The sequence below is a fragment of the Alternaria burnsii genome, assembly GCF_013036055.1.
Source record: "Alternaria burnsii strain CBS107.38 chromosome Unknown 726, whole genome shotgun sequence".
Taxonomy (NCBI): Eukaryota; Fungi; Ascomycota; class Dothideomycetes; order Pleosporales; family Pleosporaceae; genus Alternaria; species Alternaria burnsii.
The window spans coordinates 135,162-162,942 of record NW_024066126.1 but is presented as its reverse complement, the minus strand read 5'-3'; the positions used below and the strand labels follow the sequence as shown (position 1 = coordinate 162,942).

At 51.7% G+C, this 27,781-nt stretch overlaps 11 protein-coding genes across 11 annotated transcripts; 5 read left to right on the top strand and 6 right to left on the bottom strand.

Moving 5' to 3' along the window:
- Positions 1 to 435: 435 nt before the first annotated feature.
- Positions 436 to 2,687, bottom strand: GT037_010207 (uncharacterized protein; the record flags this gene model as incomplete). Its single annotated transcript, XM_038935254.1, has 5 exons — positions 436 to 1,239; positions 1,322 to 1,403; positions 1,452 to 2,314; positions 2,368 to 2,487; positions 2,541 to 2,687. The coding sequence occupies 5 exons, from the start codon at positions 2,685 to 2,687 to the stop codon at positions 436 to 438; spliced, it is 2,016 nt and encodes a 671-aa protein (XP_038782050.1).
- A 347-nt stretch (positions 2,688 to 3,034) lies between these two features.
- GT037_010206 (uncharacterized protein) lies at positions 3,035 to 3,499 on the top strand (the record flags this gene model as incomplete). The annotated part of the gene is made up of 2 exons (XM_038935253.1): positions 3,035 to 3,321; positions 3,379 to 3,499. 2 exons carry the CDS (start codon positions 3,035 to 3,037, stop codon positions 3,497 to 3,499), a joined length of 408 nt encoding a protein of 135 aa, XP_038782049.1.
- Positions 3,500 to 3,583: 84 nt separating this feature from the next.
- GT037_010205 (uncharacterized protein) lies at positions 3,584 to 5,367 on the bottom strand (the record flags this gene model as incomplete). The annotated part of the gene is made up of 6 exons (XM_038935252.1): positions 3,584 to 3,730; positions 3,935 to 4,084; positions 4,162 to 4,433; positions 4,511 to 4,644; positions 4,876 to 5,210; positions 5,278 to 5,367. The coding sequence occupies 6 exons, from the start codon at positions 5,365 to 5,367 to the stop codon at positions 3,584 to 3,586; spliced, it is 1,128 nt and encodes a 375-aa protein (XP_038782048.1).
- A 420-nt stretch (positions 5,368 to 5,787) lies between these two features.
- On the top strand, positions 5,788 to 6,209 carry GT037_010204 (uncharacterized protein; the record flags this gene model as incomplete). Its single annotated transcript, XM_038935251.1, has 3 exons — positions 5,788 to 5,877; positions 5,930 to 6,007; positions 6,129 to 6,209. The coding sequence occupies 3 exons, from the start codon at positions 5,788 to 5,790 to the stop codon at positions 6,207 to 6,209; spliced, it is 249 nt and encodes an 82-aa protein (XP_038782047.1).
- Positions 6,210 to 7,079: 870 nt separating this feature from the next.
- On the bottom strand, positions 7,080 to 8,362 carry GT037_010203 (uncharacterized protein; the record flags this gene model as incomplete). Its single annotated transcript, XM_038935250.1, has 3 exons — positions 7,080 to 7,222; positions 7,272 to 8,051; positions 8,197 to 8,362. The coding sequence occupies 3 exons, from the start codon at positions 8,360 to 8,362 to the stop codon at positions 7,080 to 7,082; spliced, it is 1,089 nt and encodes a 362-aa protein (XP_038782046.1).
- A 2,447-nt stretch (positions 8,363 to 10,809) lies between these two features.
- GT037_010202 (nitrogen permease reactivator protein) lies at positions 10,810 to 13,211 on the bottom strand (the record flags this gene model as incomplete). Its single annotated transcript, XM_038935249.1, has 3 exons — positions 10,810 to 11,423; positions 11,470 to 12,907; positions 12,966 to 13,211. The coding sequence occupies 3 exons, from the start codon at positions 13,209 to 13,211 to the stop codon at positions 10,810 to 10,812; spliced, it is 2,298 nt and encodes a 765-aa protein (XP_038782045.1).
- Positions 13,212 to 14,172: 961 nt separating this feature from the next.
- GT037_010201 (survival factor 1) lies at positions 14,173 to 16,616 on the top strand (the record flags this gene model as incomplete). Its single annotated transcript, XM_038935248.1, has 9 exons — positions 14,173 to 14,195; positions 14,282 to 14,497; positions 14,547 to 14,971; positions 15,019 to 15,481; positions 15,871 to 16,071; positions 16,122 to 16,169; positions 16,295 to 16,382; positions 16,433 to 16,516; positions 16,566 to 16,616. The coding sequence occupies 9 exons, from the start codon at positions 14,173 to 14,175 to the stop codon at positions 16,614 to 16,616; spliced, it is 1,599 nt and encodes a 532-aa protein (XP_038782044.1).
- Positions 16,617 to 16,753: 137 nt separating this feature from the next.
- Positions 16,754 to 17,827, bottom strand: GT037_010200 (uncharacterized protein; the record flags this gene model as incomplete). The annotated part of the gene is made up of 1 exon (XM_038935247.1): positions 16,754 to 17,827. One exon carries the CDS (start codon positions 17,825 to 17,827, stop codon positions 16,754 to 16,756), a length of 1,074 nt encoding a protein of 357 aa, XP_038782043.1.
- Positions 17,828 to 18,225: 398 nt separating this feature from the next.
- On the top strand, positions 18,226 to 22,591 carry GT037_010199 (dna mismatch repair protein mutl; the record flags this gene model as incomplete). The annotated part of the gene is made up of 6 exons (XM_038935246.1): positions 18,226 to 18,501; positions 18,548 to 18,814; positions 18,865 to 20,425; positions 21,064 to 21,771; positions 21,822 to 22,295; positions 22,353 to 22,591. The coding sequence occupies 6 exons, from the start codon at positions 18,226 to 18,228 to the stop codon at positions 22,589 to 22,591; spliced, it is 3,525 nt and encodes a 1,174-aa protein (XP_038782042.1).
- Positions 22,592 to 22,882: 291 nt separating this feature from the next.
- Positions 22,883 to 24,513, bottom strand: GT037_010198 (glucoamylase i precursor; the record flags this gene model as incomplete). The annotated part of the gene is made up of 2 exons (XM_038935245.1): positions 22,883 to 24,168; positions 24,225 to 24,513. 2 exons carry the CDS (start codon positions 24,511 to 24,513, stop codon positions 22,883 to 22,885), a joined length of 1,575 nt encoding a protein of 524 aa, XP_038782041.1.
- A 1,012-nt stretch (positions 24,514 to 25,525) lies between these two features.
- Positions 25,526 to 27,751, top strand: GT037_010197 (succinyl-ligase subunit alpha; the record flags this gene model as incomplete). The annotated part of the gene is made up of 2 exons (XM_038935244.1): positions 25,526 to 26,560; positions 26,612 to 27,751. 2 exons carry the CDS (start codon positions 25,526 to 25,528, stop codon positions 27,749 to 27,751), a joined length of 2,175 nt encoding a protein of 724 aa, XP_038782040.1.
- Between the last annotated feature and the right edge of the window lie 30 nt (positions 27,752 to 27,781).

The window sequence follows — 27,781 nt, the reverse complement described above, 5'->3', positions numbered from 1 at the left end:
AGGTGACCATGTAGATACATGTGGGAATTCACTCAGTTGAAGACAAGCAATAGTTACGTAACATCATTTCTTTGACAGACACTCTTGTGCCTTCGTGCTATCTATACATGATTTCGTTTCCATCCAAGACATAGTTTCAACCGTGTAATTGTTGGCGAACCATTCATGACCGGCATGTGTCTTGCAAGGTCATACTGGCGTATGACAATCGATCGATAATGCTCTGCAATGCGCATAATCCACCTGGTAACGCAGGATAACAAGACGTTGAGGCTGCTAACGAATCATGCGAAATGAAAAGTCCAAGTGACGGGAAACGGGTGGTCTCCAATATGCAGGGCTCCAGAATGCGCGACAAAAAGGAAGGAAAGGGGTATCGTCCGTAGGAAAGCCATAAAACTCCGCCCATCCTGCTACTGATGCATGTCAAACGACTCAACCACCATATCGTACACCGCTTCTCAAGTACCGCGCACTCTCTTCCTCAAGACGACGTGGCTCCTGGTCTTCTCGGAAGGGAATGTAATCATGGTGTGGAGGAGCGCGTCTCTCATACACCCTGTTGTCAGGCATGTAAGCACGAGATGGCTGAACAGTGGGAACATCATACTGTGCCACCCTCATCTCATGCACAGGCATTCGGTGAGGTGGTCCAGGAGCATATGCATGTCCACAAGGATCAGCCGCCGCAAATGAGCGTGGAGGTACATCGTAGCCTCTGCCGCCATTAGTAGGCATATGGTAAGAACTGGTGGTTAGATCAACAACTTGCTCCCTGGGCGGTGGCCTTGGCCCATTGCTGGGCGCCATACGCTTGCTCGAATGAAACTCGGCTGGGCCATCCAGAGAGTGCACTTCCTCACGATATACAGGCCTTAAGCGCTTGGTATATGGTTCGGCATAATGCTCGCTGCCATTTGCAAAAGAAGAGAGCGCTTTTCGTTTTGGTGACGGCACTTCATTGTATGGCCTGGCGGCATTCGCATTGTAGTGTCGGACAGGGTGCTGAGACGCCATAACACGATGTGGCGATGTCAAATCAACTGTTTCAGGTTCAACAGAAGGCAGCACAACATCTTGGTCTGACGGGCGCCTTATGTGCGCTGGTGGTCTGTCAAAGGCACTGTGACGAGGCGATGGAGGCTGAACATAACCTTCTTGCACGCGGCGCGGCGCTGCGTGCATGGGAGGATCATACTGTGACCTTGGAGCACCACGGGTTTCTTTGATAGGTTGGAGCTATGTGTGTTAGCTTGGGAAAAGGGTGGAAATCGGGATACCATTGTCTCCTGCTTGTGGAGCTTGACTTTCGAACACTCACTTGGTACAGTTGGCCGTTGATCTCACGGATAATCGGCTGCGCACTTTTCAGGTTCTGACCAGTCTCGGCTGGTCTCGCTCGTCTACAATTGTGAGTACGGCTTCGGGTGTTAGCTGTCGTATGCACTTACGGGTCGATGGTCCTTGTTCGAGCTGGTTGGAAAGGCTGCTGCGACTGGGAATGCAAAGGGCCAGACGAGCCAGCGGCCTGTGGAGGTGGAGGGTAGCGCGACAGGACAATGGTTCTCCTTGGTGCTCGCCTCATATCATGTGCATTCACACGTGGGTAGTTAGCATGTGACTCGGGCTGTAAATCTCGCGCAGTAGCACGACTGGATACAATTTCCATGCTTTGCTCACGCTCGTCGGGCGTAGACATAGACTCATCGCTGCTTGCATCGTCGTCGTCATCATCATCAAGAACAATGACTTCGCGAAAGGTTTCTTCAAGCTCGTCGCTCTGCTTGCCATCTTCGTCTCGCCACTCTTTGAGTTTTGCAAGAGAAACCTTCTCGACCTGGCTGCGGGCTTCCGACCAGCCATCGGTCTTGAGAAGCTTATCATAGTCTGTGTATGTGTGACGGATGTGCGCTACAACGGCGAGTTGCACTCTACGAGCCAACGAAAGTTCCTTGGCATTACCTACCCGGTTTGTCCCTTCCTCGAATGCATGCGAAACAATGGCTTGCAGATCCGCCTCTGGGATCTTGGGAAACATCTCTCGAACGGCGTTATGAATGTAACCCTTGGTCTCCTTTTCAGTGGCGGGATGGCCGTGCTGTACTTGCCGCGAAGAATAGTCTTCAAACTCTTGGGCAATCCAGTTAGTCCTCTCGCCTTCTTTGTCTTTTCGCAGACCGCGTCTCTCATCATAGATGTACCCAAATTTGCTGCATGCAAGCTCGATGATGTGGATAGGAAAATGGTGTCCGACTCGATGGACGTGATGGGATAACTTCTCGGGGTCGGAGTGGGTTTTGTTCTTCGGCTTGGCCTGCGAGGTTGTCAGTAAACGGCCAATTGTCTTGAGGGGAGCGAGACACTCACAGAGACAACATGCACATCAAGGTTGCGCTGTCGACACTGTTCTTTGCACCACTCGGTGAACTCTGGGTGACCGGCTGGGATGAAGCCGAAGCCAGTGGGGGCGTTGGACGCGTATGTTAGCTATTCTACAGTTAGTGGCGTTGCAGGACGATTGAACCGTGTCGTCGACGGACAATGGAATGTAGCTTTTTCTTCTCTTGTGTTACCGCCTCTAACAAGATCTTGTAGGGCTTCTTCTTCTTGACAGCGGCGCGCGACTGGTCAAGCGTACCGCTGCGCTGCGGCGCCTGTTGCGGACGCGCATGATATACTCTGGTCATGGCGGTGGTTTTCAAATGATTTGCATAGATCCCACAGCGGATCAGGGCAATGTGGCGCTACTGGATGACGGAGCACCCTATGTGGCCTTGATGCGGCGTGATTACTGATTAATACGGCAAGCGTAGCAGTCACGATGGCGTGCAATTGTCCAGAACGAATCCAGATTGCGTGTCTACAAAACCCAGTCGATGCAGAGGCACAGGCGGAGTGTTGGGTGATACGTGTTGGCGAGTGAAGAGAGTGGGCGAGGTTGGAACATGGGCGGCGGTAATCAACGCCGGCGATACCTTTCTCCGATACCGCATGATCCGAGGCCTCAGACTGGTCGCAATCGTCATACTCGAACATGTCACAACAAGTAATCGTTCACGCGTATAGACACCTATACCGGCATAGTCTGAGGGCCATCCAGTTCTCGAAGCCGGCTCGGTACACATTGCGCGACCGCATTCGCTTAGCCTTTCGCAAGGGGTCCGCTGCCGACTATGAGCCACAGAGAATCCGCAACACGCTTGAATTCCTGCAGTATGCGACCAAAGAGAGTGGGCTGGAACACAAGATATTGAAGAACCTGATGTTCGTATGGCATGTACAGGACACCGGAGGCCGCTTAAAGCATATCCCAAAAAACCTGTACGCAGCCAGCCTGTTCTGCTCCATCTTCAATGCCGCATAGCTGACGCTTCCCAGAACGCGCGACGAGATCGAGATCAGGACCACCGCGTACGACACTTTCAACCACAACATCCGCATGCTAAACGAGAGCATGGGACTATGCCTTCCAGCCATGACTGTTCGCGATCCCAGTTGAGGCGACCCCACTAGGCTGAGATCATTCCGATACAGCCATTGTCGCACCCCGTGGTATGCGGGATGCACAGATACGACAAGGCGCTTACATGAAATCATCGAGAAAGTTTTCGTCGCGGTTCTCGTTGGTGTTCTGCTCCAGATTCTCCTCTGTCATGACATCGTCGTAGGCATGATCTCTCCGCCATGCGAGCTCCTTGCGCTCCTTGGCTATACGGGCCTCCTCCTTACGCTACATTCCGTCAGTTTCGGTTTCGTACCGTTTTCCGAGGCAACTGGGCGAGGAATGACCGATGAGTATGGGTGATGGGGGGTATAGTGCGTCAGAGATTGTGTATGACATGACAGACCATGAGAGTAAAAAGACGTATAAAAGCTTACGTGACAAAAAGAAACGTAAAGTAGAATGGTGGGAAAAGCTTGAGAGCATACATACCTTGGCCTGCAGAGCACCCTGGTCTCGTTTCCTCAATTCAGCCCGCCTTGCTTCTCGTTCTTCTCTCAGATCGGGGAATTTTTCAACTTTGGTCTTATTAAGACGGTTGACAATAGGATTCTCTCGCTGCTCCACGTGTATGCGCTTAACCTGATCTGATGTCAGTATGCTGAGATTCAAGTAGTCACCAAATCAAGAAACATTCTATAAATCTTGGACGTGCCTACCTTTCGCTGATCCTTGAACCCAACCTGGCCCACAGCCATGCTGCCATCCTTCTTCAAGTTGCTCCAAGGCGTATATACAATCGTGACGTTATCTTTCTTGTTACCCTCAATACTGTTGGCCTTGGTCAGTTGGGCGCAGTCCACCAGCAGCTCTTTAGTCATCTTCTCCCAATCTTCGCCCTCGGGTAATCGGACGTAGATATGTGCTGATGATAGGTTGTCTGCGTGAAACCAGACATCCTCGTCCCAACCGTATTTGATAAGCTCTTCATCTGTTCACGCAGTTAGTATGTGGAGCTGCAGCTATTTGACCCTTTGAAAGTGCAACAGCGGACCGAAATGCACGTACTCTCAACCTTGTCCTTGCCCACGTAGATGAAGGCAGATGGGGACACAGTGTTGGAAGAGAAATAGTACACCATCGTGCTAAGAGTATGTGTCCAGATGTCGAGGGCCAGTGTCAAATAGCAAGTCAAAGAGTTGCTAGGGTCGTGAATTTAGCAAGCACGTGTGGGGTCTAGCGGGGTATTCATAGGTAATTGAGCCGCGCTCCAGCCTCAGGGTCCAAAGCTCAAAGCATGCAACATATCACAGTGGCGAGACCTCTTGGGAGTAGGTGTTCGTAATGGAGTTAATTTCAAGCCTCTTGGCTTTTATTCGGTCGTAAAATCGTACAGTATATACTTTGGAGTTGCAGGTTCTTTCAACACCTACTGCGCGCCTCTCTTGTTCAGAAGCGCATCCTGGCTCTCTTCCTCTTCACCCGGTGCAGCCTCTACATTATGGTCGCCAGCACCATGCTTCAAGCTATCCATGGGATTGTCCTGTCGGGCGTGCTTCGCATATTGGTCGTGACCCTTTGCTCTAGGGTCAAAGTTTGCGTCGTCTAGGTTCTTCTTCTCCACACTTGATGGCAACTGGTCACCAGTGCCGGTCATGACCTCGCCTGTCTGTCCGCGGTCGTTGACACTGCGTGGGATGTCGAACGCATTATCCGCTGCGTGTGCGATGTTTGTATGGGTCTGATCTGGGTGAGAAGAAGGTGAGACCTGAACTCCTATCAGTACACAAGTCTTACACTGACATATAGTCTGCGAAACAGGTGTAAAAGCTTACCACGTTCATCTTTCCAGCGTCACCAGGAATCGAAGTGCCCTTTGCGGCCATGTCCTCAAGACGGCCGCCTTGGTGCGGGTCTGATGCCATAATGTCTGACTTTTAATCGACGAGACTAGTTAGAGGAATGTAGATGCTATGAAGCTTGAAGTCGTTTAAGAGGTCAGATGAAGCTGCGTGTTAGCTATAAAAGATCCTACAACAAGCACGCGAGCTTTCATTTTGTAGCTCTTCAATTGCGCCTGAGCACCAGTGGACCGTCTGCGTCATGATGATGCTGATGTCACAACTATGTTTTGGTGTCAAAGAGACGAGAATTCCGACTTTCCGATGGAGTACCTGAGGGGCAGGACACGCCAAGAAACTCACGTGCGGACCTCACGTGCGGAAAGCGCGTGTGGAGACGCGACTTTTACCACACAATCTCGCAGCGACGTAAACAAACAGACAACTCCTAAAGTTATACGCCTGTGCAATCGAAAAGGCCAAGCATCATATCGAACACCAAAGATGCCAGCAGCTGAGCAGTCATCAGCTGATGCCCGTCGGAAGGCCGCTCGTGAAGTCATCGATATTCTTCATGAAATCGCAACATTGCTAGTACGAAACACTGCGCCTGAAGGAAGCGCCTGACACCTGACATTAGCCCTAGAATACTCATCTTGATCGCCAGCAGTTGTCATACTGCGTATCGCTCATCGAAAACGGCGCGAACCCGGAGGCATTAGCGGTACGTACCTAGTACGGCACAGCAAGGTGTAACAGCAGATCGCCTCGCGCGCGGTTCGCACTGTTGCGTTGAAGTCGCGGCCTGCTCTGCGCGACCGCCAAGTATACTGACTGTGGCACAGAAAGTCATACTGCAGTTGCGCGAGGAGTATCCAGCGAGTTCAGTTGAAGGTAATACAGAGGCTGGTGCAGCCGCGCGTTGAGCCCGAGTAGGTTCGGAGTCCGAAACTGTTTCTGTGCAGCTTTACACGGGCGGTACCGTGCAACCTGTTACGCAGCTTCACATGCACTTGCAGGCCGATGAAGGAGCGAACAGGAGCAGTCAATCAATAGTGCCTATGGTATCATTTGTCTTGTGTTGAGCTTGGGCCGTTATCATCGTAGCAGCCAACCTACCCAGACATTGGCGCTGGGCTAAGCCATCGTCTCCGGGTCCGCTTGCATGCATCATGCAACCTTGACGGAAAGCCTGGAAAGTCTAATCTCCCCTTGTACATGGAGGGGCAGTAGCGAGCAACGCGGGGCAAATCTACCAACGAACCGGAATCTGACGCCAAGGTGCTGATATCGAAAGGTTATGCACCGTTATCAGTACATGCCGCCTGTTTTCTCACTTGTTCGTGGATCGAGAGGGATGCCGCGATAAGGACAGCCCGGATTACAACCACAAGGTTTGTGGAGGTCGCGCGGAACAGTCGGGTATGCAATGCATATCAGTGAATATTAATCTATTCAGCTTCAGGCGGGACGTCAGTCACCAGGGCAGCGGAGTTGGGCGTTATGCAACTAGTTCTGCTAGATATCGTCATTGTATTCTATCGACAAACGGCCGTTGTATCGTCTATTATGACTCTGATATATGGTCTGTATGGTGATGATGACAGGGACTCGATGCCGAAATAGGAACATGAAAAAGCAAGTACGGAAAACTTGATGCTAGCAACGATAACGATCGTTTGGGGTATCATCAACGAGAGGAATGGGGTATCTTCCAAAAGAAACTCGTCGCCGCGATAAAGTGAAGACAGAACACCACCAGCTATCCTAAACAAAATGAAATATGTAGCATGTGTCTACCTGCTGCCCCAGGTGGGGGAGCTTTGACGCTGGCGAAAGTTGCCCTTCGCATCTGCAACTTTTTGTAGGGCCTTCTCAGCTTTGGCATCTTGCTTATTGATGAAGCCATTAAAGACGGCAGGGAGAACGCGCTTGGAGTCTGGTGTACTGTTAGCAGTGGCCTGAACTATGAGTAGGTGTGCACTTACTGGCATGGTCAGCATCGAAGACAATGCCATCTGCACCTCGCTCTCCCGCAACCTTGACAGCTTCCTCCAGAAGACCTTCGCCAACGCCCTTGCCGCGATACTTCAACTGTACAGTCCAAGCGCGCACAACGGCCTTGCCCCTCCTTCTCCGGCCACGTTTCTTTGCGGCATCATTATCGGCCCAACCCAATACCAAGGATCCAATGACGTCCTCACCCCACTTCACTACGATGAGCCTGTCGTCGCCCAGCCACTCCATGTTGATTTCCTCGGCCATGCCAATGTAACCACCAGTCATCCATCGAATAAAGATAAGGAAGGTCATCGAGATACCTCCAATGGTCGTGAGAAGCATCAGTTTGTCCTCGTACCAGCGTAGCGTGAGTTGAGCTGCAATGGCGACAATAGCGAAGTAGGCGGCTAGCGAAATGGGGTGAAACAGCATGACCTTGCTCGCGACCTGACGTTGTTGTGCGACCGAATCTGCTACCAAGCGCAAGCCCTCAATGCGATCATCCTCTGTCTCGGCAGTATAAGTGGAGAGTTGTGGCAGCTCGTCTGTGGGTGGCTTAGCCGGTGCGTTTGCTTCGGCCGACGACATGGCTTGAGACTCGGCAGGCGAAGGGTACGGGTTGTACTGCGCGGGTAATGTTGAGTAGGATAGCGACGTGGAAGGAACCTCTTGGCAGAAGTTGTTCAATCGAAACGACGTAGGCGTTGGCAACGGCGAGGGAAGATCAGGGTCAATTCTGAGGTTTGCGCTCAGCGACGTTAAGAATGCTGTTGTTCGTGCGTTAGCTCGTGTTCGTACCCAAGTATCTCGCGCGTCTATGTTGCTGCATGGTTGACATCACAACCCCAGTCGCGGCAACCGAGCACACGACCATCAACACTCCCGAAGAAAATAGAATAAAACCGAACATACCAGCACTTGTCCTAAATCCCGGTAAAGACGGTATGGCAGGAATGGCCTTTTCAATTCCGGAGTAATGGTTTACAACAACCGTATCCTGACCCAGAAAGTGCTGTCTTGGAAAGGCATGGGGGCCAGGCGGGACCTTGAGATGACTTGGGGGAAGTTGGCGACGCATCCTTCTTATAAAACAACCCGAGGCTCAATGCTTTCCGAAATTCGATTACATATACAAGCGTATGTCAAACACGTGGGCGGACCAGCCAGGAAAGGGAAGACAGAGTAATTAAATGAAGTAAGGTGGGAAGCAAGTCGGGGACTGTAGTACGTAGATGTGCAAAGGTTAGAGGCTAGAAGCAGAGCCAGACAACCGCAAAAAATCCAGATCGCGAACAAGTGGGAAAACGTGCGTTAAAGTATTGGCTTACAAGCCAAGACAACTATAACACAGATCCTTTCACTACACGATTTTCCCGCGTCAACGGAGTCTTCTTTCGCACGAAGCGGGTCCAACACAAACGCACAAGCCATGTCATGGTACGTTCCGTGCATTCCTTGGTTGCGTACGTGCGGGTGGGAGCGAAGCGCAGGAGTCGAGGCGCTGCCCGGCTGCGACGACGATCTTCACAGGCCCACCCTGAGCTCACTCTTGGACCCCTTGTCTGCGCTGCTTCAGCTGCAAAGACAAGTGCCTGCGACGGCCATTGGCTGGGGGCTACAATAGAGATAAGACGCTTGAGGGCCAACAACAGCTCTGCATCCAAACAGATCTGGATCATGGGATGCATTCATCGGCGAGAGCGGTGTGGCGGGGGTTGGATATGGATAGTCTGTGGATCCGTGTTGCTGCGCGTGTGAGTCTTTGTGTTGGTTTTTGATGGAGGTGTGGTTGTTTCTATTTTTCTAGCTCGAGCTTGTGCAAGCGGCTATCCAGAAAACGGCAGACATGCAAGACACCGCCTCTGCGAAGAAGCTTGTTCTTTTTGTGTGGTCGCACGGCCAAAAGAGATACACCATCTTTTGTTTTGAAGGCACGTTGCTACAGGCCACGGCGAACATCTCTAGGGTGCGCTTTGGCAAATACGATAGTCGTTGGAGCTAATGTGCTTTTTCAGACCATGCTTATTCCAATTCATGTAGTACTATCCTCTCGTATCTACCATCTGCAATTCGCTTGATACTTAACATCTGTCATGATGACAGCCGTCACTCCATCTTCGTCATGCGACTCCCGCGCCTGGGCTCGCTTGCGCTTACCCTTCACAACCCCTCCTACCCGCTCTTGGCCACTCGTGCATCAATCTCAAACGCCGCCCTCCGCGTCAAAGCGGACAAGCTGAGACTGCGCAGGCATGCGTCTTGTATTACCGTAGTTCGTTTCACGTTCGTTTGCCCAGGCCTTGCATAGCACCCCCTGCTTTCGATTGACGATACAAATGGACCCACTTTGCTTGCTTGCGCGTTGCGTGCTGGACACCGAACGGGCGTTTGTCAAGATCGAGTATCGTGATACAGGCGTGGGATGCGCACGTTGTCTACACTAAAGGCGTGCTTTCTGCATATCTCGTCTCTTCACAAACACCACCCACTCGCCAGCAGAATGCCAGCCTCCCCGGTCCGCTACTGGCAAGTATCGCGACTTAGTGCGATAAGCGCTTCCTCGTGATGAGGTCTCGAGGTGTTACTAACATACACCTCTCCAACCAACAGCCCTCAACTCCACAATTCAGCTTTCAGAATCCGGCCTAGATCCCTCTACAAAACTCCCGCATATCGCGCATCATATCCTACCTGCCAGCCAACCACATTGTATACATTATCCTTTGGTCCCCGGCCTGGCCTAACGATGCTGCGATCTGACGTGTGTGCTCTCCACATCTGGTAATCTACTCCACATCAGTCACCCAGTTGCAGCCTCAGAGCACTTCGCCTGAGGCATTGCATGCATGCGTTGCGTAAACACGCGTCGCCTTCTCCACAGGGTAAGAGTAAGCCCGTTGGACAATGGAGAACAAAGGCTTGTTTGACGTTAACGTGCGGACGATCCTACAGACAGCGTGAACCGTGTGTTCGAAACGAGCAACGGGCGATGCGCACGTTTCGGGCTCGTCAGGTGAGTTTTACTTGTTTCGAAGTGTCAGGATCACCGCACGATAGGCGAAAACGAAGGCTGGGGAAAAGAAATCCGGTCGGCCAAATACAGATATTACACAAGCATTGTATAGGTCGCTGTCCGACGTGGATGAGCTACAGACAGCTCGTCATCGCGATCCGCACATCAGCACTAGGAATTAAAACGTGGGGAAAGCGCGTCGATCCTTTTGTGCATTTTCCATCAAGGCATACAGCTATTTACATACGCCAAACTCCATCATGGCTGCTGGCTCGTAGTTTCCATTTACTAGGTTTCGTCAATATTTGTTGTTGACATGACAACATTCACAGTATTAAACAAAAAGGCGTACGAAACGCGCGATAGTCAAAGAGGAGAAGAACCGCCTTTCTAATCGGGCCGGAACACCATACGTCATGCGAACAAGAAAAGTCTGTAAACACCCGCCTGCTAATCGTCCAAACGCCAATATGGAAAAATAACAAGACCCTCATCAGGTTCATGGTCCAAGCTCACTTCTTTTGTTGCGTGTTTGGAGCGGAGGCGACGCCAGCGCCTGGCTCCAGAGTATGGTCGTGGTTGTCACATCGGAGCACTCGTCCACCCTCTTCTTGCGTGCACACTGCACTACCAGTGACCCACTTGTCTTCGAGGATCTCGTCAAGAGTTGCGCGTTTCTTCGGATCGATCTCCAGCATTCGGCCGATGATGTGCCTGCTCTCTCTCGGTAGCAGACGGAGAAGGCGCCACGGGCCTTTGATCACTTGAGGCGGTTGCTGACCAGCCGATGATGTTGAAGCGCGATTGTCGGCCGAAGAATGCTCTGAAGTTTGGTTACGAGATGCAGGCTCTGATTGTGACCCTGACTGACGGCGATCGTCACCGGCGCTGCTCTGGAGGTCAGTGGCCGACTTCGAGGGGCCAGTAATCGATCTCGGTCCATCGTTAGGAGGCGAGACGAAGAGTTTGTACGAGTTGTCGGAGACGCGTGGGGCTTTCCATGGGAATCGACGGAGCGTCATACAGCAAAACATGATAGCAAGAGACCAGATGTCGGTCGGTTGCGGGTCGTATTTGGAAAGGTCGTACACTTCTGGAGCGAGGTACGGATCTGATCCAACGATACCTGGAGGGATTAGAATATGCTTCCAAAGACGGCATAGTAGACTTACCACTTGCAAGGACAATCTCGTCCTCGAAAGGATACTTGAAGACAGCAGCACTTCCGAAGTCGATGATCTTCATGATTCCGTGCTCGTTGACGACGACATTGTCTAGCTTTAGATCTCGGTGTGCCAAACCCATGCTGTGAAGGTACGTAACTCCGTTGAGGATTTGTAGGGTGCAGCAAGTGACCTCTTCGCGGCTCATCTTTCCCGTCATCACTATAGCGAAAAGGTCGAAAGGCGCGTATTCCATCACAACGAAGTAAGCGCCCTTTTCGTTCACCAGATCCATAGTCTCAATGATGTTTCCGTGGTGCAGCGTCGAACCTATACAGAACTCGGCAGTCACCTTCTTGTTGTAGTCTTTTTCAGACTCGTACGAATGCCTGTTCCGGAACTGCTTTACAGCGAATGTGGTGCCGTCGCTACTTCGCTTCATGAGTCGAACAGAGCCACCAGCACCTGAACCCAGCACTTTTCCAAACTTCCCGTACTTGCTCTGGAGGCCGTGGTCGTCGGCGAAAGGTACGCTCATTGCCCCGTTTGTGATGGGTGGTGTCATGGTCCCTGACTTGTTCGACTTGATCTTTTGGCTTTTGATAGACGGCGCAGGCGACTCTTTCCGCTTCTCCTTCTCTTTATCCTTGTCCTTCTTGTGTCCAATCTTGAAGAAGCGCTTCAGTTCAGACATGGATCCGTGGTTGTGTTTGCCTATTTGTGATTTGCTGTCCTCCACGTCAGAGTGAGCTTTCGTCTTTTTTCCAAATATGCTCGTTCTCTTGCTCTCCTCTTTGTCAGAGTCGGTTCCCCTGGAGCGTGGTAGTTGGTATGTGGATGACGCTGCTGAATTACGCCCATCGCGGCCACCGTAAATGTATCGAGCTTCGAGCGAATCCAAATTCCTCGATTGCGCGGCGCGTTTGGAGCGGGCATAGGTATCGTCTCTATCTCCCTGTGGTGTAAATGGCCGGGAGCCAGATGCCGGGGTCGACGTTCCAGGCGTTCGCTCTCCACCGGATCCAGCCGGACTAGCATCCCGGGAGGCCGGGTTTGAGTCACCAGCAGGGCCCATTGTGAAGGCAGGACCGCGTCTTGGGTGCGGCTGTACCACGCCGGACAGATCTGACGAGGGTCGAGGGGATTGTGGTGCGGTTTTGGGAGAGCCAGGAACAGGCAGTGAAGATTGGCTGTCGTTTAGATTTTGCACAGATGAGTCCATGGACGTTGGCGGAGCTTCATGCGGGGGTGAGACCTGGGGTGTCATCATAGCGGGATCACTCGGGCGCTTTCTGTGTCCCTCTGTGTTAGCTCTCTCTTCTCGAGACGACGTGCCTGCTGGTGTCAAGGGTGGAGAGTGCATGGCGGATGCAGGTGACCCCGGAATGGAAGAACGGTGTCCTGAGTGTGCTGAAGCTGTTCGTGAGGCTGGAGAGGGAGAAGGTGCCTTGGGAGGGTTAGCGGAGTGTTGATAGGCCATGGGCTAGTTCATGAGGCTTGCTTACTCGAGAGGGCGGGAGTGAGACAGGTTCGAAGGAGAAGTTTTCCATGCGCTTGGCCTGCATCCGTGACTTTTGGAGCGTGGACGACAGATTACGTAGCTCTTCTTCAGCTTGAGGGCTCAATGGGCCATCGTTAGGTGCCTTGTCGGTGCCCGTGAGCTCCGCGACATCCCTCACGGCCTCTGCTGGTTCAATTTCCTGGGTGACATCGCTGAAGCGGACGGACTGCGCAGGGGGCGTCTCCGTCATGGTGGGTGATGTTTGTTGGGTGTGAGTGTGAGGTGACTGTTCTGTCATAGAGGGTCAGCTCCCCTAGTCCAGGCCATGACGAAAGACGCAGATGTCTAGGTCGGATAGCTCTAGCTTACTTGAGTGGATTCGTGATGCGCGTCGCCCAGAGCTCCGTCACAGCGCCCTTGCAGCTCGGATCTAGGGTCCAGATGGGCACGCGGAAAAGGCGGAAAAGATGACGATAGCAATGCGCGCAGTGGTGATGTCGGAGAGGGAGGAACCAGATGCAATGCTCGAGTCGTGTGCCTGACTACAAAGCATCGAGAATCGTCATCGGAGACTAGAGTAAAGAAGCCCCGCGCTAGTCGGCGATTGCGTGCAACCAATTCGCCCGTAAAACCGCGGATGTGCGGAATCTGGAAGGGGCCTGCTGCTGCTGCTGCTGGGGGATTGGTCCTATGTATATGCGAGAGAAGACAGCAGGTCGGCGTCGGGCGTGAACAGCGACAAGAAATTGATCTTCGGAGGGGTTGACGATACTCCATAGGTGCTACCTCGAAAGGCACAGGGCGCGCGGGTTGCCCAATTCGTTCAACATCGGGAAGCTACGGCTAAGCCTCTCCCATGCACCGCCGCCTCAACTCCCATGTCGGCAGCGTCTTTGGCATCTTCAACGAACACGCCAAAGAACCTCCCCAAGCACCGAGGTCCCTCAGACCCCGACAGCACCATCTCGTGATACCCCCGCAGCATATCAACGCCCACCAAGTGTCCCGACCGTCTGTTCTGACGTCGCCCTTGGACGTCGCTGCACCTACCTGCTCCCGGCCGTGCTCTCGTCACCCCGAAAATTTCAGATCCAGACCTGTTGAACAGAACCTTTCCAGAGTTTTTTCTGCCCTCCTCCAATCAAACCTCGTGACCGCCTTTACCTACGCACCTCTGTTATTTTTGGATAGTGCCCCGACCTGCCCTCAACATGTTCAGCTGGGCCAAGTCAACGTGAGTGCAACCCTCGCCCCCACACGTGCCTGCGCGACCGTGGCGTACACCGTGTAGTCGTAGAGGACGCGTACTTACAAATGTAGACTAGCCGCGGTTGCCGGCACCCAGGAGCCCGAATACGGCCCCGAAGCCATCCAGCCCGTGGGCAAGAAGGGTGGTGAGCCCGCCTACACGGAGCTGACCAAGAAGGACCTCAAGTGGGTGACGCTCGACTACACCAACGTCGAAACCCAAACCTTCTACCTCTTCACCGATGCCGGCCACAAGGGCTTCCTGCAGGTCATCTACAACAACGTCGCGTGAGTGCCCTCTGCCTGTCTAGACGGCCACAGTACTTACAGCTTACAGCGGCCTACGAGTGACCGTGCAGTTCAACTGCAAGCTCTTCTACCCCAACAGCGAGAAGCCTTTCCTATGGGCAAGTGACCCCGTTTCAAACTACGGCTTCGACGAGGACCAGCATTCCTTCTACGCCGACGGCGTCTCAATCGAACTCTCCGAAGATGGCAACGCATACACCATCAAGGCGGCTGTGAACGACAACAGCATGGTCAACGTCAAGTTCACCAGGACTGCTCCTGGCTTCATGGGCGGAAAGGACGGCACAACCAACTACGGCACCGATCCGAAGGCGCCGTGGGGCTTCATGCACCACCACTTCTGGCCGCGATGCAGCGTCGAGGGCACCATCATCACCAAGGAGGGAGAGGTCGACGTCAAGGGTCGCGGCATGTTGAGCCATGCTGTCCAGGGAATGAAGCCACATCACGCTGGTAAGCATCTTGTCAAGTATGCAAACGCTTCCGACTAACACACACAGCTGCGCGATGGAACTTCGTCAACTTCCAATCACCATCATACTCTGCCATCCTCATGGAGTTCACTACTCCCGCTTCTTACGCATCGACTGTAGTCCGAGTCGCCGGAATTGCAACCGATGACAAACTTCTTTTCGCCAACACCGCAGGCGATGTGAAGCACACCGAGATCAAGCAAGACGAGACCGGCTGGCCGGAGCCTACCTCGGCGAGCTACCACTGGGTGGGAAAGACCGAGGATGGCAAGGAAGTCACTGCAGACCTTTCTGGTGCTCTGGGAAAGACCATCGACCGTGTCGATGTTATGGCTGAAGTGCCAGGTTTCATCAAGACCATCGTCGCAAGCGCAGCTGGCACAAAGCCGTACATCTACCAATATGCGCCCAAGATGACTATCAAGGTCAAGGTTGGCGATGAGGTCAAAGAAGAGGAGGGTACTCTGTTTACTGAGGCGACATTCATTTCGTAGAGATGGTCTCTAGGTTGGATACAAGGACCCTACGATCACGTATACCCTAGTATTAATAATGCATCAGGGCTAGTACCTGGAACCTAATGAGTAACGTTTGCCGCGCACAGGATGCATGATATTTAGCGACCTTGTGCAGATGAACATGGCCGCCACTGTCTATTATGATTCACCGCTAAACTTTGACCTATTCTCACCTCGCGTTTGTTGTCGACAAGAGAAGATAGTACCCCACTGCGATACCCCGCGTCCCTTCACCGCACCCACTCTCACCTGACAACGCGGACGCGTCTCAGCGCGTGGCGTTGCGGCCCGTGCCCAAGCCACACCAACACAGCGCTTCCGTCATCGCTCGTTCTACCTGAGCACAACACCATTAATGCAGCAGCATGGTTAACGAAAGGCCCAGGCAGTTTGGCAGTCCATCCCGCTACGCGTCAGCACCTCGGCCGCAAGCAACAGGAACAACTATCTCTGCCTCACCAGCTGCTTCCAGAGCGGCAAGACTGGGGCTCGGGCTGGGTAAGGGCGCCGGCGGAATAGGAAAAGGAAAAGGGCTGGGTAAGGGCGGACTCAAACGTCATATGTGAGCTCACAGCTCATGCCCTAGTTAATGCAAGGGCTGACATGTTGAAGGAAAATTCGGAAAGACAACATATACGGTATTTCGAAGAACGATATACGGTAAGTGGCCCTAGATCACCATGAGCAAGAGCGTGGGCAGTCTCATTGCAGCATGCTCTTGTGTTTGAACACCGCGAAACGCGTGCGGTTACTTCGATTGACTTGTTCACTAACTTACACCTTAGTCGGTTAGCTCGCCGTGGCGGAGTGAAGCGCATTTCGGCAACAACATATGATGATATCCGTCAAGCTCTCAAGGAGAGGCTGCACCGGGTCAGTTGATCTGGTCGAGTAGCTGCATGCAGACACTAACGGACTATCAGATATTGAAAGATGTATGCGCCATCTTGGACTCAAGTGGGCGCCAAACTGTTACAGTCACTGACATCGTCTTCACCCTTCGACGAGTAAGTCTATGTCCCGGAGCTTGGGTGTTGCCGTTAACGATTTTGATAGCTTGGTACTCCCCTTTACGGTTTCGAGCCCGCTTTCCTCAATGTTCGCTGAGCGCATGTTGCCCCACAAGCATGATGTGCGGTGATAGGGCAAAGGACAAATTCTATATGCAGAAACAGGCATTTCCCTTCCTTCCTAGCGATGATACCCAGATTAGAATTTGAATATCCAACAACCATGTCCGTTAATTACCACCTTTGAATAGTCTTCTTCACTGACTCCATCTGCTCGTCCCAGCCTCCTTCACTTACCTCTTCGTTCCAGCGTGTCTTGTACCATCGGTCCAACGCCTCCAGCCATTTCATGACATCCCCTCGCATCATCGCCGCCCCAGATTTATTTCTCTTCCATGCCTTTTCCACACATCCCATCGTTAGGACCATAGCATGATGATTGAGAAACCATTTTAACACCGCCTGCTCTTGTAGACCCGGCAACCCAAAAGGATTATGGAATGGCGACTGCTCAAATGTGTAAGCCCACCTGATATCTTTTTGTGGCGATCTCGAACACCAAAGAAACCACGAAGCTAGCCGGCAGAACACAAGAAAATGGGATTTATGTAGGTCAGATGGTACTGTGTAGATATTTCCAAAGGGCTGGCATGCTTTCCAGTGATCTTGCATGTATCCATCAATCAACCAGCCTTTAGGTGGATATGTGAAGGTGTTCTTTACGCTCGGTAAGACGTTAATTTCTAAATGTCGGTTCCGCGATAACAGCAGAGCGCGATGCTGTTTTGGTAGTTCATCGAGCCATTTCATAACAGGATAGAAGTTGAGGTTCCGAACTGTAAACTTGAAGGCTGTGCTGGTGTAGTAGTCGTATGCCGCTTCTATCCTGATCGCACGGCAGATGTGGAGTAGGGGAGGTGGCCGTTGTTGTCCGTGTTTGAGGATTGCGGGCCAAGAATCAGAGATGTGATGTGTCATTGGTAAGACAAACATGTATATCAGGCTGCGTAGTTCGGATGGAAGGTCTGCTAAGAGGCATGGCTTGGAGACATCTTTGAGTTTGATAGGGTAGAGATCGCGATTGTAGATGAGCTGGTCTCTTGCCCGAGGTGTAAGAAGAGATGGTCGTTTGAGGGCTTTCTTCGGAGTCAGAGGGGCTTGAGCGCGCTTTTCAGGTGTGGCGGAGATCTTTGCACTGTATGGCGAAGATATCGTCGGTTCTGCTGTGGTATGGATAGTGCTCGATGATCTTGGGCTAGCTCTGGAGGCAGACGAGGCTGTGGCGCGAGCGTATGATGGGGTCGACATCACTGCAACGTTTTCCCGTATAACCTTGAAAAGAGAAGAAGCAGTAGTCGGATCCTGAGATATCACGTAGAAGCAGTTGCCACCTGGATGTGCCGCTTACACGCCCTGCTGCATCCAACTCTTTTCTCTACGCTATTTTGCCTTGATTTGCATCGAGCTGTCTTTTGCAAGAAATGTTACTTTGAGCGTACTCCTTCATCTCCCCAAAGCTTTGGATTTTGATGAATGATGAAGCGTGATGAGGCTGAAGATGTGACGTTGAGAGAGGTGCCTGGCCACGTGAGAGCGCGAAAGTGGGGCATTCCATCGCGCTTCCCGTCCGGCCACACCTCCGTCTTGCATCACTCACCAGCGTCACCTTGAACTATCATTTCGAATGCGCAGTTCGGTTTGCAAAGATGGCGGATGAGATGGAGCTTACGCCGCAGTCGCCACGTGGAACAAAGAGGAAAGGCGATGATAGTCTTCCACTTCCTGCACCGCGCAGGATCAAGGCACTTTCGCAAGACGTCGTTAACAAAATCGCGGCCGGAGAGATCATTGTCGCGCCAGTGAACGCGTTGAAAGAGTTGATTGAGAATGCTGTGGACGCAGGATCGACCGCATTGGAAGTTCTGGTCAAAGATGGTGGTCTCAAGTTGCTGCAGATTACCGACAATGGACACGGCATCGATGTATGTGTAGTCTCTCTCAGGATCGTCATATACTAACGTTTCCTAGAAAGAGGACTTGCCAATATTGTGCGAACGTTTCACGACTTCCAAACTCAAAGCCTTCGAAGACCTGACCTCCATCGGCACGTATGGCTTTCGTGGCGAGGCGCTGGCGAGCATTAGCCACATTGCTCATCTCAAAGTCACGACGAGGACGAAAGAGTCAAGTTGTGCGTGGGAAGCTCACTTTGCCGATGGCAAGCTTTCAAGCACGAAGCCCGGCCAGAGCGCAGAGCCCAAGCCCAAGGCTGGCCGACAGGGCACAATCATCACGGTATGTTCTTCTCAATCTGTGCCGATTGTGGTTGTAGCTCATAAGTGCAGGTAGAAGATATGTTCTACAACGTTCCTTCACGACGCCGAGCTTTTCGCTCCGCCAGCGAAGAGTATGCAAAGATCCTCGAGCTTGTCGGAAAGTATGCTGTTCACTGCGCAGGTGTTGGTTTCTCCTGTAGGAAGGCGGGCGAAAACAGCGCAGGTGTAACCGTACCTGCTTCTGCTACGGTTAAAGACCGAATCCGGCAGATCCATGGCAGCGCTGTTGCGAACGAATTGCTATCCCTAAACGTCGAAGACGACCGCTGGGGCTTCAAGTGTCACGGCTGGGTCAGTAACGCAAACCACACGATCAAGCGGACGCAGATGCTACTCTTCATCAACCACCGATCGGTAGAGTCATCAGTAATCAAAAAGAGTGTCGAGCAGACTTATGCCACTTTCCTACCAAAAGGAGCGCATGCATTCTTCTATCTGAGTCTCGAAATCGAGCCTCAACGAGTCGATGTGAATGTGCATCCTACCAAGCGCGAGGTTCATTTTCTGAATGAAGACGAAATCATAGCTGTCATATGCGACTCGATCCGCGAAAGCTTGAGCAAGGTGGACACAAGCCGGTCGTTCATGACTCAGTCGTTGCTTTCAAATCCCAAAGTCCCCTTCGCAACGCCCATGAAACAGATTTCACCTTCGGTTCCTGCGACAGTTGATGCATCTGATCGCAGCGGCTCAAAGGCGCCGCAATCAGTAACCAAGAAACGGAATGATAATCACCTTGTCCGCACAGATGCCTCAGCACGCAAGATCACGTCAATGTTGCAGCCGCAGAAATCAGTCGAAGAGATTGCAATGGATGAAGAAGAAATGGAATACGAGCTCGCAGAAAAAGAACCAATAGCTTGTCGTCTCACGTCCGTCAAAGACCTTCGCGCAGAGGTTCGAGATGCCATGCACAACGAGCTTACGGATATTATCTCGACGCATACATTTGTTGGTATTGTTGACGAGCAGAAGCGTATAGCAGCCATACAAGGCGGCGTCAAGCTGTTTCTCGTCGATTACGGCATGCTCTGCAATGAGTATTTCTACCAAGTTGGTCTCACGGATTTTGCCAATTACGGATCAATCCGCTTCAATCCGCCTTTATCACTACATGACCTACTCAAGGTTGCCGCAGAACAAGAGAAGACCAATGCAGGCGATGCGGCGGACGAGGTAGACTGGGATGAGGTTGTCGAGGTTGTCAAGGAGCAGTTGATCAGTAAGGCAGCGCTGCTAGGCGAATACTTCTCCATGGAGATCACCCCAGAAGGCGACCTTTGCTCTATTCCGTTGCTGATGAAGGAATACACTCCTTCTATGGCCAAACTTCCTCAATTCCTGCTACGCCTCGGACCACATGTTAATTGGAATGAGGAGAAGGGATGCTTCCAAACATTGCTGCGAGAGATTGCGTCCTTCTACGTACCTGAAAGTCTGCCTCTGCCGCCATCAGCACAGAAGAGCGATGACAGCAAAGACAAGGGCACTGTTGCTGATGAAGACATCGAGATTGCTATAAGGCGGAAGAAGCTACTGCGGGCAATCGAATACACCATATTTCCGGCCTGTAAGGCTAGACTAGTGGGCACGAAAGGGCTACTCAATGGGGGTGTGATGGAGGTCGCAAACCTAAAAGGTCTATACCGAGTATTTGAGCGATGCTGATGCGATAAAATCAATCCCCAACATGATAGCTATGCACGGGCATGGAATTCATTAATTATCGATATTCCCGGACGATCAATACAAAACTAATATCAAATCTAGACTCTCTTCTCGACGCCGCGGAGCTAAGTGTTGGAGCTAGGATCTCGCGGCTGCAAACGTCACCATAACGCTCCGATCTAAAACTCGCTAACACGTCATAGATTTCCGTACCATCGAGCAAACAGCCCTTAGAGGAAATACCCGTAACAACAAATAAAACCAAATGGCCGCCATCCATTCTCTAAGGGCAGCAAGCTTTTTAAGCGACCAATTGTGGTCCATCTCCCTTGAGATACTTGCGCCTCATCCTTTTGCTTCGATAAACCATGTCGCAACTAATTAATCGCATTCGCCTACCACGCGCATTCCGTCCTCCGGCCCAGATCAACGCAGAAGAAGGCACAAATGGACATCCAGAAACGAATCGTGGGAAAACGGCGCCCAAGGAAGCTGAGGATGGCAAAGAGAAATCGCAACAGTCTGACATGCAACCCGTAGGGTTCTGGCATCCCGATCTCCGACAAGTTCGAAATCGCGCTGTCGTAAAGTGGATTATCACGACAGCCTTCTTGATGGCATTCATTTTGGCTGTGCTATCGCTGTACTGGGCTGTGTTCTTCAAGGTCGAGAATAGGCTAAGCCATTTGCTCGTTTACGTTGTGGATATGGATGGAGCGGCGCCTTACGACAACACCGGGAACGCGCCTTTCGTTGGACCGACTATCACGCAACTTGTACAACAGCAGTTGAGCAGCGGCCAGCCGACGTTGGGATGGGGCGTCCGGCCTGGTTCAGATTTCAACAACGACCCGATACAAGTCCGACAGGCAGTCTACAATTGGGATGCCTGGGCTGCTATCATCATCAACCCCAACGCGAGCGCGCTTTTGTACTCCGCTATCGCCAACGGTAACGCAAGTTACGATCCTCTGGGAGCGTGTCAGTTGATCTACCAAGATGCGAGAGATGATACCAACTGGTTTGATTTCATGTTTCCCATCATCAGCCAGTTCATGACCCAGGCACAAAGTATGGTCGGACAGCAATGGGCACAGATGGCGATGCAGCGTGCGAGCGATCCAGCAGTGCTTTCAAATATCCAAAACGCGCCCCAAGCCATCAACCCAGCGATTGGCTTCTCCGAGTTCAACCTGCGGCCTTTCTATCCGTATACTGGTATCCCTGCCGTATCCATCGGACTCATTTGTAAGTTTGCCCGTACTCTCCACCCATAAATTGGCTAACCTCGTTTATAGATCTTATCATTATATCGTTCTTTAGCTTCTCCTTCTATATGCCCATTCACATGCAATACCTCAAGCCCGAGAACCACCCACCGCTCAAGTTTCCCCAGCTCATCATCTGGCGCTGGTGCGCTACGATATCCGCCTACTTCATGCTCTCCCTTGCCTACTCGTTCGTCTCGATGGCTTTCCAGATCAACTTCTGGCACACAAATTCTATTACCAGCGAAACACAAGTCACAAACATGATGGAGGGTAACCCAGTCGCTTATGGAAGTGGAACCTTTGTGGTATACTGGATGCTCAACTTCTTTGGCATGATTGCGCTGGGATTGGCGTGCGAGAATGTAGCAATGGTAGTGGGTATGCCGTGGATGGGACTGTTCTTGATCTTCTGGGTCATCTCCAACGTGTCCACTTCTTTCTACGACATTGAGATTGCCCCTGGATTTTACCGATGGGGATATGCTTGGCCTCTACATTCGAGTAAGCAATACCACTCACGACATGCCAGCGATGTCAGCTGCTAACATTTCATTCTAGTTGTCGAAGGGAGTCGGTCGATACTATTCGATTTACACTCAAGAATAGGTCTGGACTTTGGTATTCTGATCGCCTGGGGCGCAGTAAACACGCTGTTCTTCCCGATCTGCTGTTGGTTCATGAGTAAGTTCTTGTGGCATATGAAGTTGCTTTTATGTGCTAATGTCAAGCAGGATGGAAGACACAGCATAACATCCATGAGTACTGGCCTCTGGACTAAAATCGATACGTCTCCCTAGTACATAGGACGTGTCCTTGCAGCTCTCTGGTTGGAGAATAAATTATTAATACTGATCCTTGAGTTATCTTTACTTTGATGGCTGAAGTGCTTGTCCGTCTGCACACATCTATATTGCAACATACATGAATATTTAGTAGGAAGAGTGTCATTGTAGTATAACGAGGGTATCTAATCTTCATGTTCATGGTCGGACCGGAAAAACTCCACGCTGTTCAAAGGTCGTATATCAGTCATAATTCATAACTCATTATCTCGCTTCATGGTTGCGTCGTCTTGAATGCATCATCTTTCAAAGGTCCATGAATACTTTCCTCGCTCTGGCGGCCTGCAGGAATGCTCCGTAGCTCCATGTCAGGTCCTCAGCGCCCCTCATATAACCAGTCACACGATCGAACTGCTCACTCATGCTACCCTCAGCATCAACGTGCGTCTTGATGACCTCGAGAAACTGATCGCCCGTGGTGTGCAATCGCTCAATAACGGAATGAAAGAGTGCATCAGACGGACCGAATGTGCCAACATCAACGTCAAGAGATGATGTTGCAAGGAGGGCCTCGAAGAAAGGCAGGCCGGTGCCAGAGATGGTCAAATTGCCAGCAACCGAGAGACGTGATGCGGTACGGTAAAGAACCTCGGCAGCCGACGATGTGCACAGGAACCAAGGGTTACCACCACGGTTAGAGGTGCCATATCCGTCATATACATCTTCAGGATAACGCCCAATACCGGTTCCTTCGAATGAGTTTTCTTCCACGTCATCTTGGTCCTCGTCCGATGGATTGCTGTTGATGGGGAACCGATCGCGTTGGTCACGAGCAAGGGCAAGAAGCGAAACGAGAATCTCGTCAGACCAAGGTGGGTATGCAGAGTCGCCTTCAAAATCATCTGCAGGCAGAGCATGAAGAGAGCCAAGGAGCAATGCGCAATCCAGTCCACTCCTTTTGCTCGACAACGTCTCCACAAGGTGACTTTTCTGAGCATCCCAGAACTTGCCGAGGAAACTCTCGATGTGATCAGCCTGCTCTTTGTACCATTGCGCTGCACCTATATCTCCAAATGTTCTTGCAAGATCGCTACCTTCCTTCAAACTTCTTGCGCTGACCATTAGGTTAAAGAAGTGCAGGCCCTCGACTTCCTCCCAAAGGTCGAAACTTGACTGGTTCCAGAAGTGACTGACGTATTCCAAGTCGGCTTTGATGACACTACGCGGCGGCATCTCCGCAGTGTAGTATGGTCCGAAGAAATCCTCAGATGACTCTGAACTCCAGAGTGAGGGGTGTGAGGCATTGTATTCACGCAGATAGTGCATAAGCGTCAAGGCCCGTAGCGCTGGGCCGTCACGCTGAGGCCGTCCCCAGGAGCCAGTAAATGGTGTGCCATCGACGTGGAACTTGGGTTCACCCAATCCAGAAAGATCGTCAAATGTGCCTGAAGGGTTCGAGGTGTGCTGAATGTCGCTCGAGAGAGAAGTATATGCGCCGAGGATAGAAGACAACGCGGAACCGCGAGAAGAGGATGGGCCGTCGGCATAAACGTCTACGAGGGTGTTCATAGTTATGGCAGCATCGCGAACCCCTGTTAGATGCACGTTAGTGATTGATTGGTAGCAAGCACAGGTTTGCGAAACTCACATTGGAACCAGTAATCTGGACTCTCTTGACTCGGACTCGCAATGACCGTGCCATCCGCTACATCCTTCCCTTGGACATTACTACCGCCAGGTGCGATGTTTGCCAGGAGTTTGTCTAGTGCTATACGTCCTTCCTTCTCGATCCACACATCGAGTGAATCTTGTAACGGCTGCTGCAGTGCCTGGGTGTGACTGGCGCCAACAAAATCGCCGAGGCGAGGAACGTGTGGTATCGAGAAGGCATGGCTACGGTGGAGGAAGCCTGCGAGGAGAAGTACGTGAGGTAGCATGACTGAATAGGGCCGATGGACTAGGACACTGAAAGAAGTGTAGTGTAGTATAATTAGCAGCTCATAACTAGCGCAGGATGAAGCAGAAAGCAGAGGAAGAAGCAAAGCAAAAGACCTCGTGAAGCCTAGGGCTTAGTAGTGGATCAAAGAGGCTCAAGAGCCACCCATGGCCCCCCCGGACTTTCAGGTATCCATGCTTTCAACTTCCGCGGTCATCCTTCTCATCGGCCATGGTTCTCGATCACGATGATGACGATGAGTCGCGTGCCAGCGTTAGCGGAGCGCGTGGACGAGTAGGAGGCGGTGGACGTGGTCGCGCGGGCGGTCAATTGTCTTGTTTGACCTGGCGGGTGATGTGTAAAAAGCCACGCGAGCCGACGCCAACAACGTCACGCGACCCACTTCCGCGGCCCCGGGGGATCTGGGGTAAGCATGCAAGGCACTTTTCCGCTGGGCATGCAACACATGAAAATGGCCGAGGTCTGCGTATAGTTGCACATGAAATTCTGACTTTGAATGTGAAAAAGAAATCATACCAACGTCTGGTGAGAACTTGAGTGTCGGCTATACTATGATTAGCCTGTAGCATGTTGCTCCTCTGCTATGTCTAGGCTACACCAGAAACTGCCCTTCCAAACCAGCTGAGCTTGTCAGCTTCGGTAGATGCCCGCCGACCATCGGTCGTGAATCGCAGAAAAACACCATAAACCCGCAGTCTGCAGGGCGCGCAAACAGTTGTTTAAGGATTCCGATGTCGCCCGAGGTTCGGATGTATGAGGGGTCCATTCGGCTACTCGCATGTAGCCGCAATGCACGTCGGTTAGTTACCTCTGAGCTCATCTGAGGTACCAGATGTCTAGATACAGGACTCAACTTGAGCGAACAAAGCAAGAGCGTGCTTCGTTATTGTTTTTCTTTTCTACCACTGAGATCCGGTTGTGGTGGTTTTGACCGTTCGTTCCAAGTACCGAAACAGTCTATGACGTTGATCTAAAAGCTCGTTCTATCCGATATGCTTTCACAGCAAGTGCGTGTCTTGCGCAATAACGTCCGCACGGCGCAAAAGTCCGGACGACGGACACCTTGTGCCACCTTCTCGGTCTCCTCTCGATGCAACAACTACGATGACACCATTCAAAATCTCAAAATCGGTTCGCACACACGCGTGATATTCCAGGGATTTACCGGAAAACAAGCCACTGCGAATGCAAGAGAGTCGATAGAATGGGGGACCAATGTGGTTGGCGGTGTGAAACCCAACGGCTCAGGAGAGCATCTTGGGCTGCCTGTATTGCCGTCTGTGAGGGCCGCGATGGAACAATTGAAGCCAGATGCCACGGGAATCTATGTGGCAGCTCATCAGGCGACAGCTGCAATTGAAGAGGCCATTGAAGCCGAGGTGCCGCTTATCGTCGCAGTTGCCGAACACATTCCGTTGCATGATATGATGAGGATACATTCGATGCTGCAGTCGCAGTCCAAGTCGCGGCTCGTTGGTGCCAATGCCCCTGGTATCATCTCTGCTATTGGGAAGTGCAGGATCGGGTTCCAACCACTCCCAACGTTCTCTCCTGGGCACATCGGCATTGTAGCAAAATCTGGCACGCTCTCATACGAGACCGTAGGATCTCTAACGCGAGCTGGTGTTGGTCAGAGTCTATGCATCGCAGTAGGAGGTGACGTGATCGCTGGGACCAACTTTGTCGATGCCTTGAAAGTTTTTGAGCATGACGAAGATACCAAAGCTATCATCATCGTCGGCGAACTAGGCGGTACAACAGAAGAGGAGGCGGCGGACTGGATCAATGACTACAAGAGGCGTGTTAAGAATCCGAAACCTATCGCCGCTGTGATTGGGGGATTCGAAGCGCCGCACGGAAAGGTAATGGGTCATGCAGGCGCGTGGGTTGGTCTGGGAGAAGGCACTGCGGCTTCAAAGTACAAGGCGCTTGAAAATGCCGGTGTGACTATGGTGGATCATCCTGCTAAATTTGGCGGTGTGATGAAGGATATTCTTGCAAAGGCCGGTGGCAATGTGAAGAAAACTGTATGTTCGAAGTTGAGAGAGACCGGGTATCGAGATACTGACAGCGACCAGGAACAATCCGCCACTCAACAACGCCGCTCATATCATACTTCAAACTTCACACGGAGACCTGCCTTTTCCGCTAGACCGTCAATCGTGCCTCAACAAAGACGTACTCTCCATCTCACCCGAGACCAATCTACAAACCTCCTCAAAGAGTACAAGATCAACTTAACTGTACCACCTGAGGGTTCACCGTCAACACATTACCTAGGAATATCCCCCAATCGCTCAGCCCGCAGTCCTTCAATCATCGCATCACCCACCGCAAATGCTTCCACACTCAACCAACGCGTCCGTCGCTTTCCCTTTGATTACCGTGCAGGCCCCAGTTCAGAGACCATACAAGCCGCAATCACACACATGCAACTCGACGCTGCACCACCTAAAGCTAAAGCTCAAACAGTCGAATTGATTAAGAATCTCTGGAAGCTATACAAAGAGAAGGAAGCCATAGACACGCATGTCAAGCTCGCTCTGTCTGTAGAGAGCGACGAGATGCTTGTTTACGAACCATACCTGTTCTTCGACGACGCAGCGTTCAAGTCAGGAAAACGACAAGCTGATCTTCACACTCTACGCGGCCAAGCCTCTATTTCCGCTACAGATCGAGAAGCAGAAGAAGCGGGTATTGTTTATATACCTTTAGGTTCTCCTGAATTTCCTGCTGGCACTACTCAGGCGGAGACTCAAACGCCACCGTCCTCTACTACTGAAGAAGGACCGCGAAATCTGATAGGTACTCTGGTCAACGGTGCTGGACTCGCGTTGAACACGGTTGACACGCTTTCTCTGCGTCTGTCTCAACCGCCTTACTCGACTTCTGCTGCCAACTTCCTCGACACGGGTGGCAAGGCGACGTCCGCCACTATCAAGACCTCGTTTAAGCTCATCTTATCTGATCCCCGCGTTTCCGTTGTCTTTGTAAACATCTTTGGAGGACTGACGTTGTGCGATATGATCGCCGAGGGAATCATAATGGCTTTCAAGGAGATTGGAGTAGACAAACCAGTCGTCGTTAGATTGAGGGGAACAAATGAAGAGAAAGGACAAAAGGTGCTGGAAGAAGCTAAACTGCCCATTCATGCATTTGACGACTTTGAAGAGGCAGTCAGCAAGGTTGGAGAACTAGCTAATGCTAGAGGATTGTAAATGTCATCACTGCATACGCAAGATGATCTC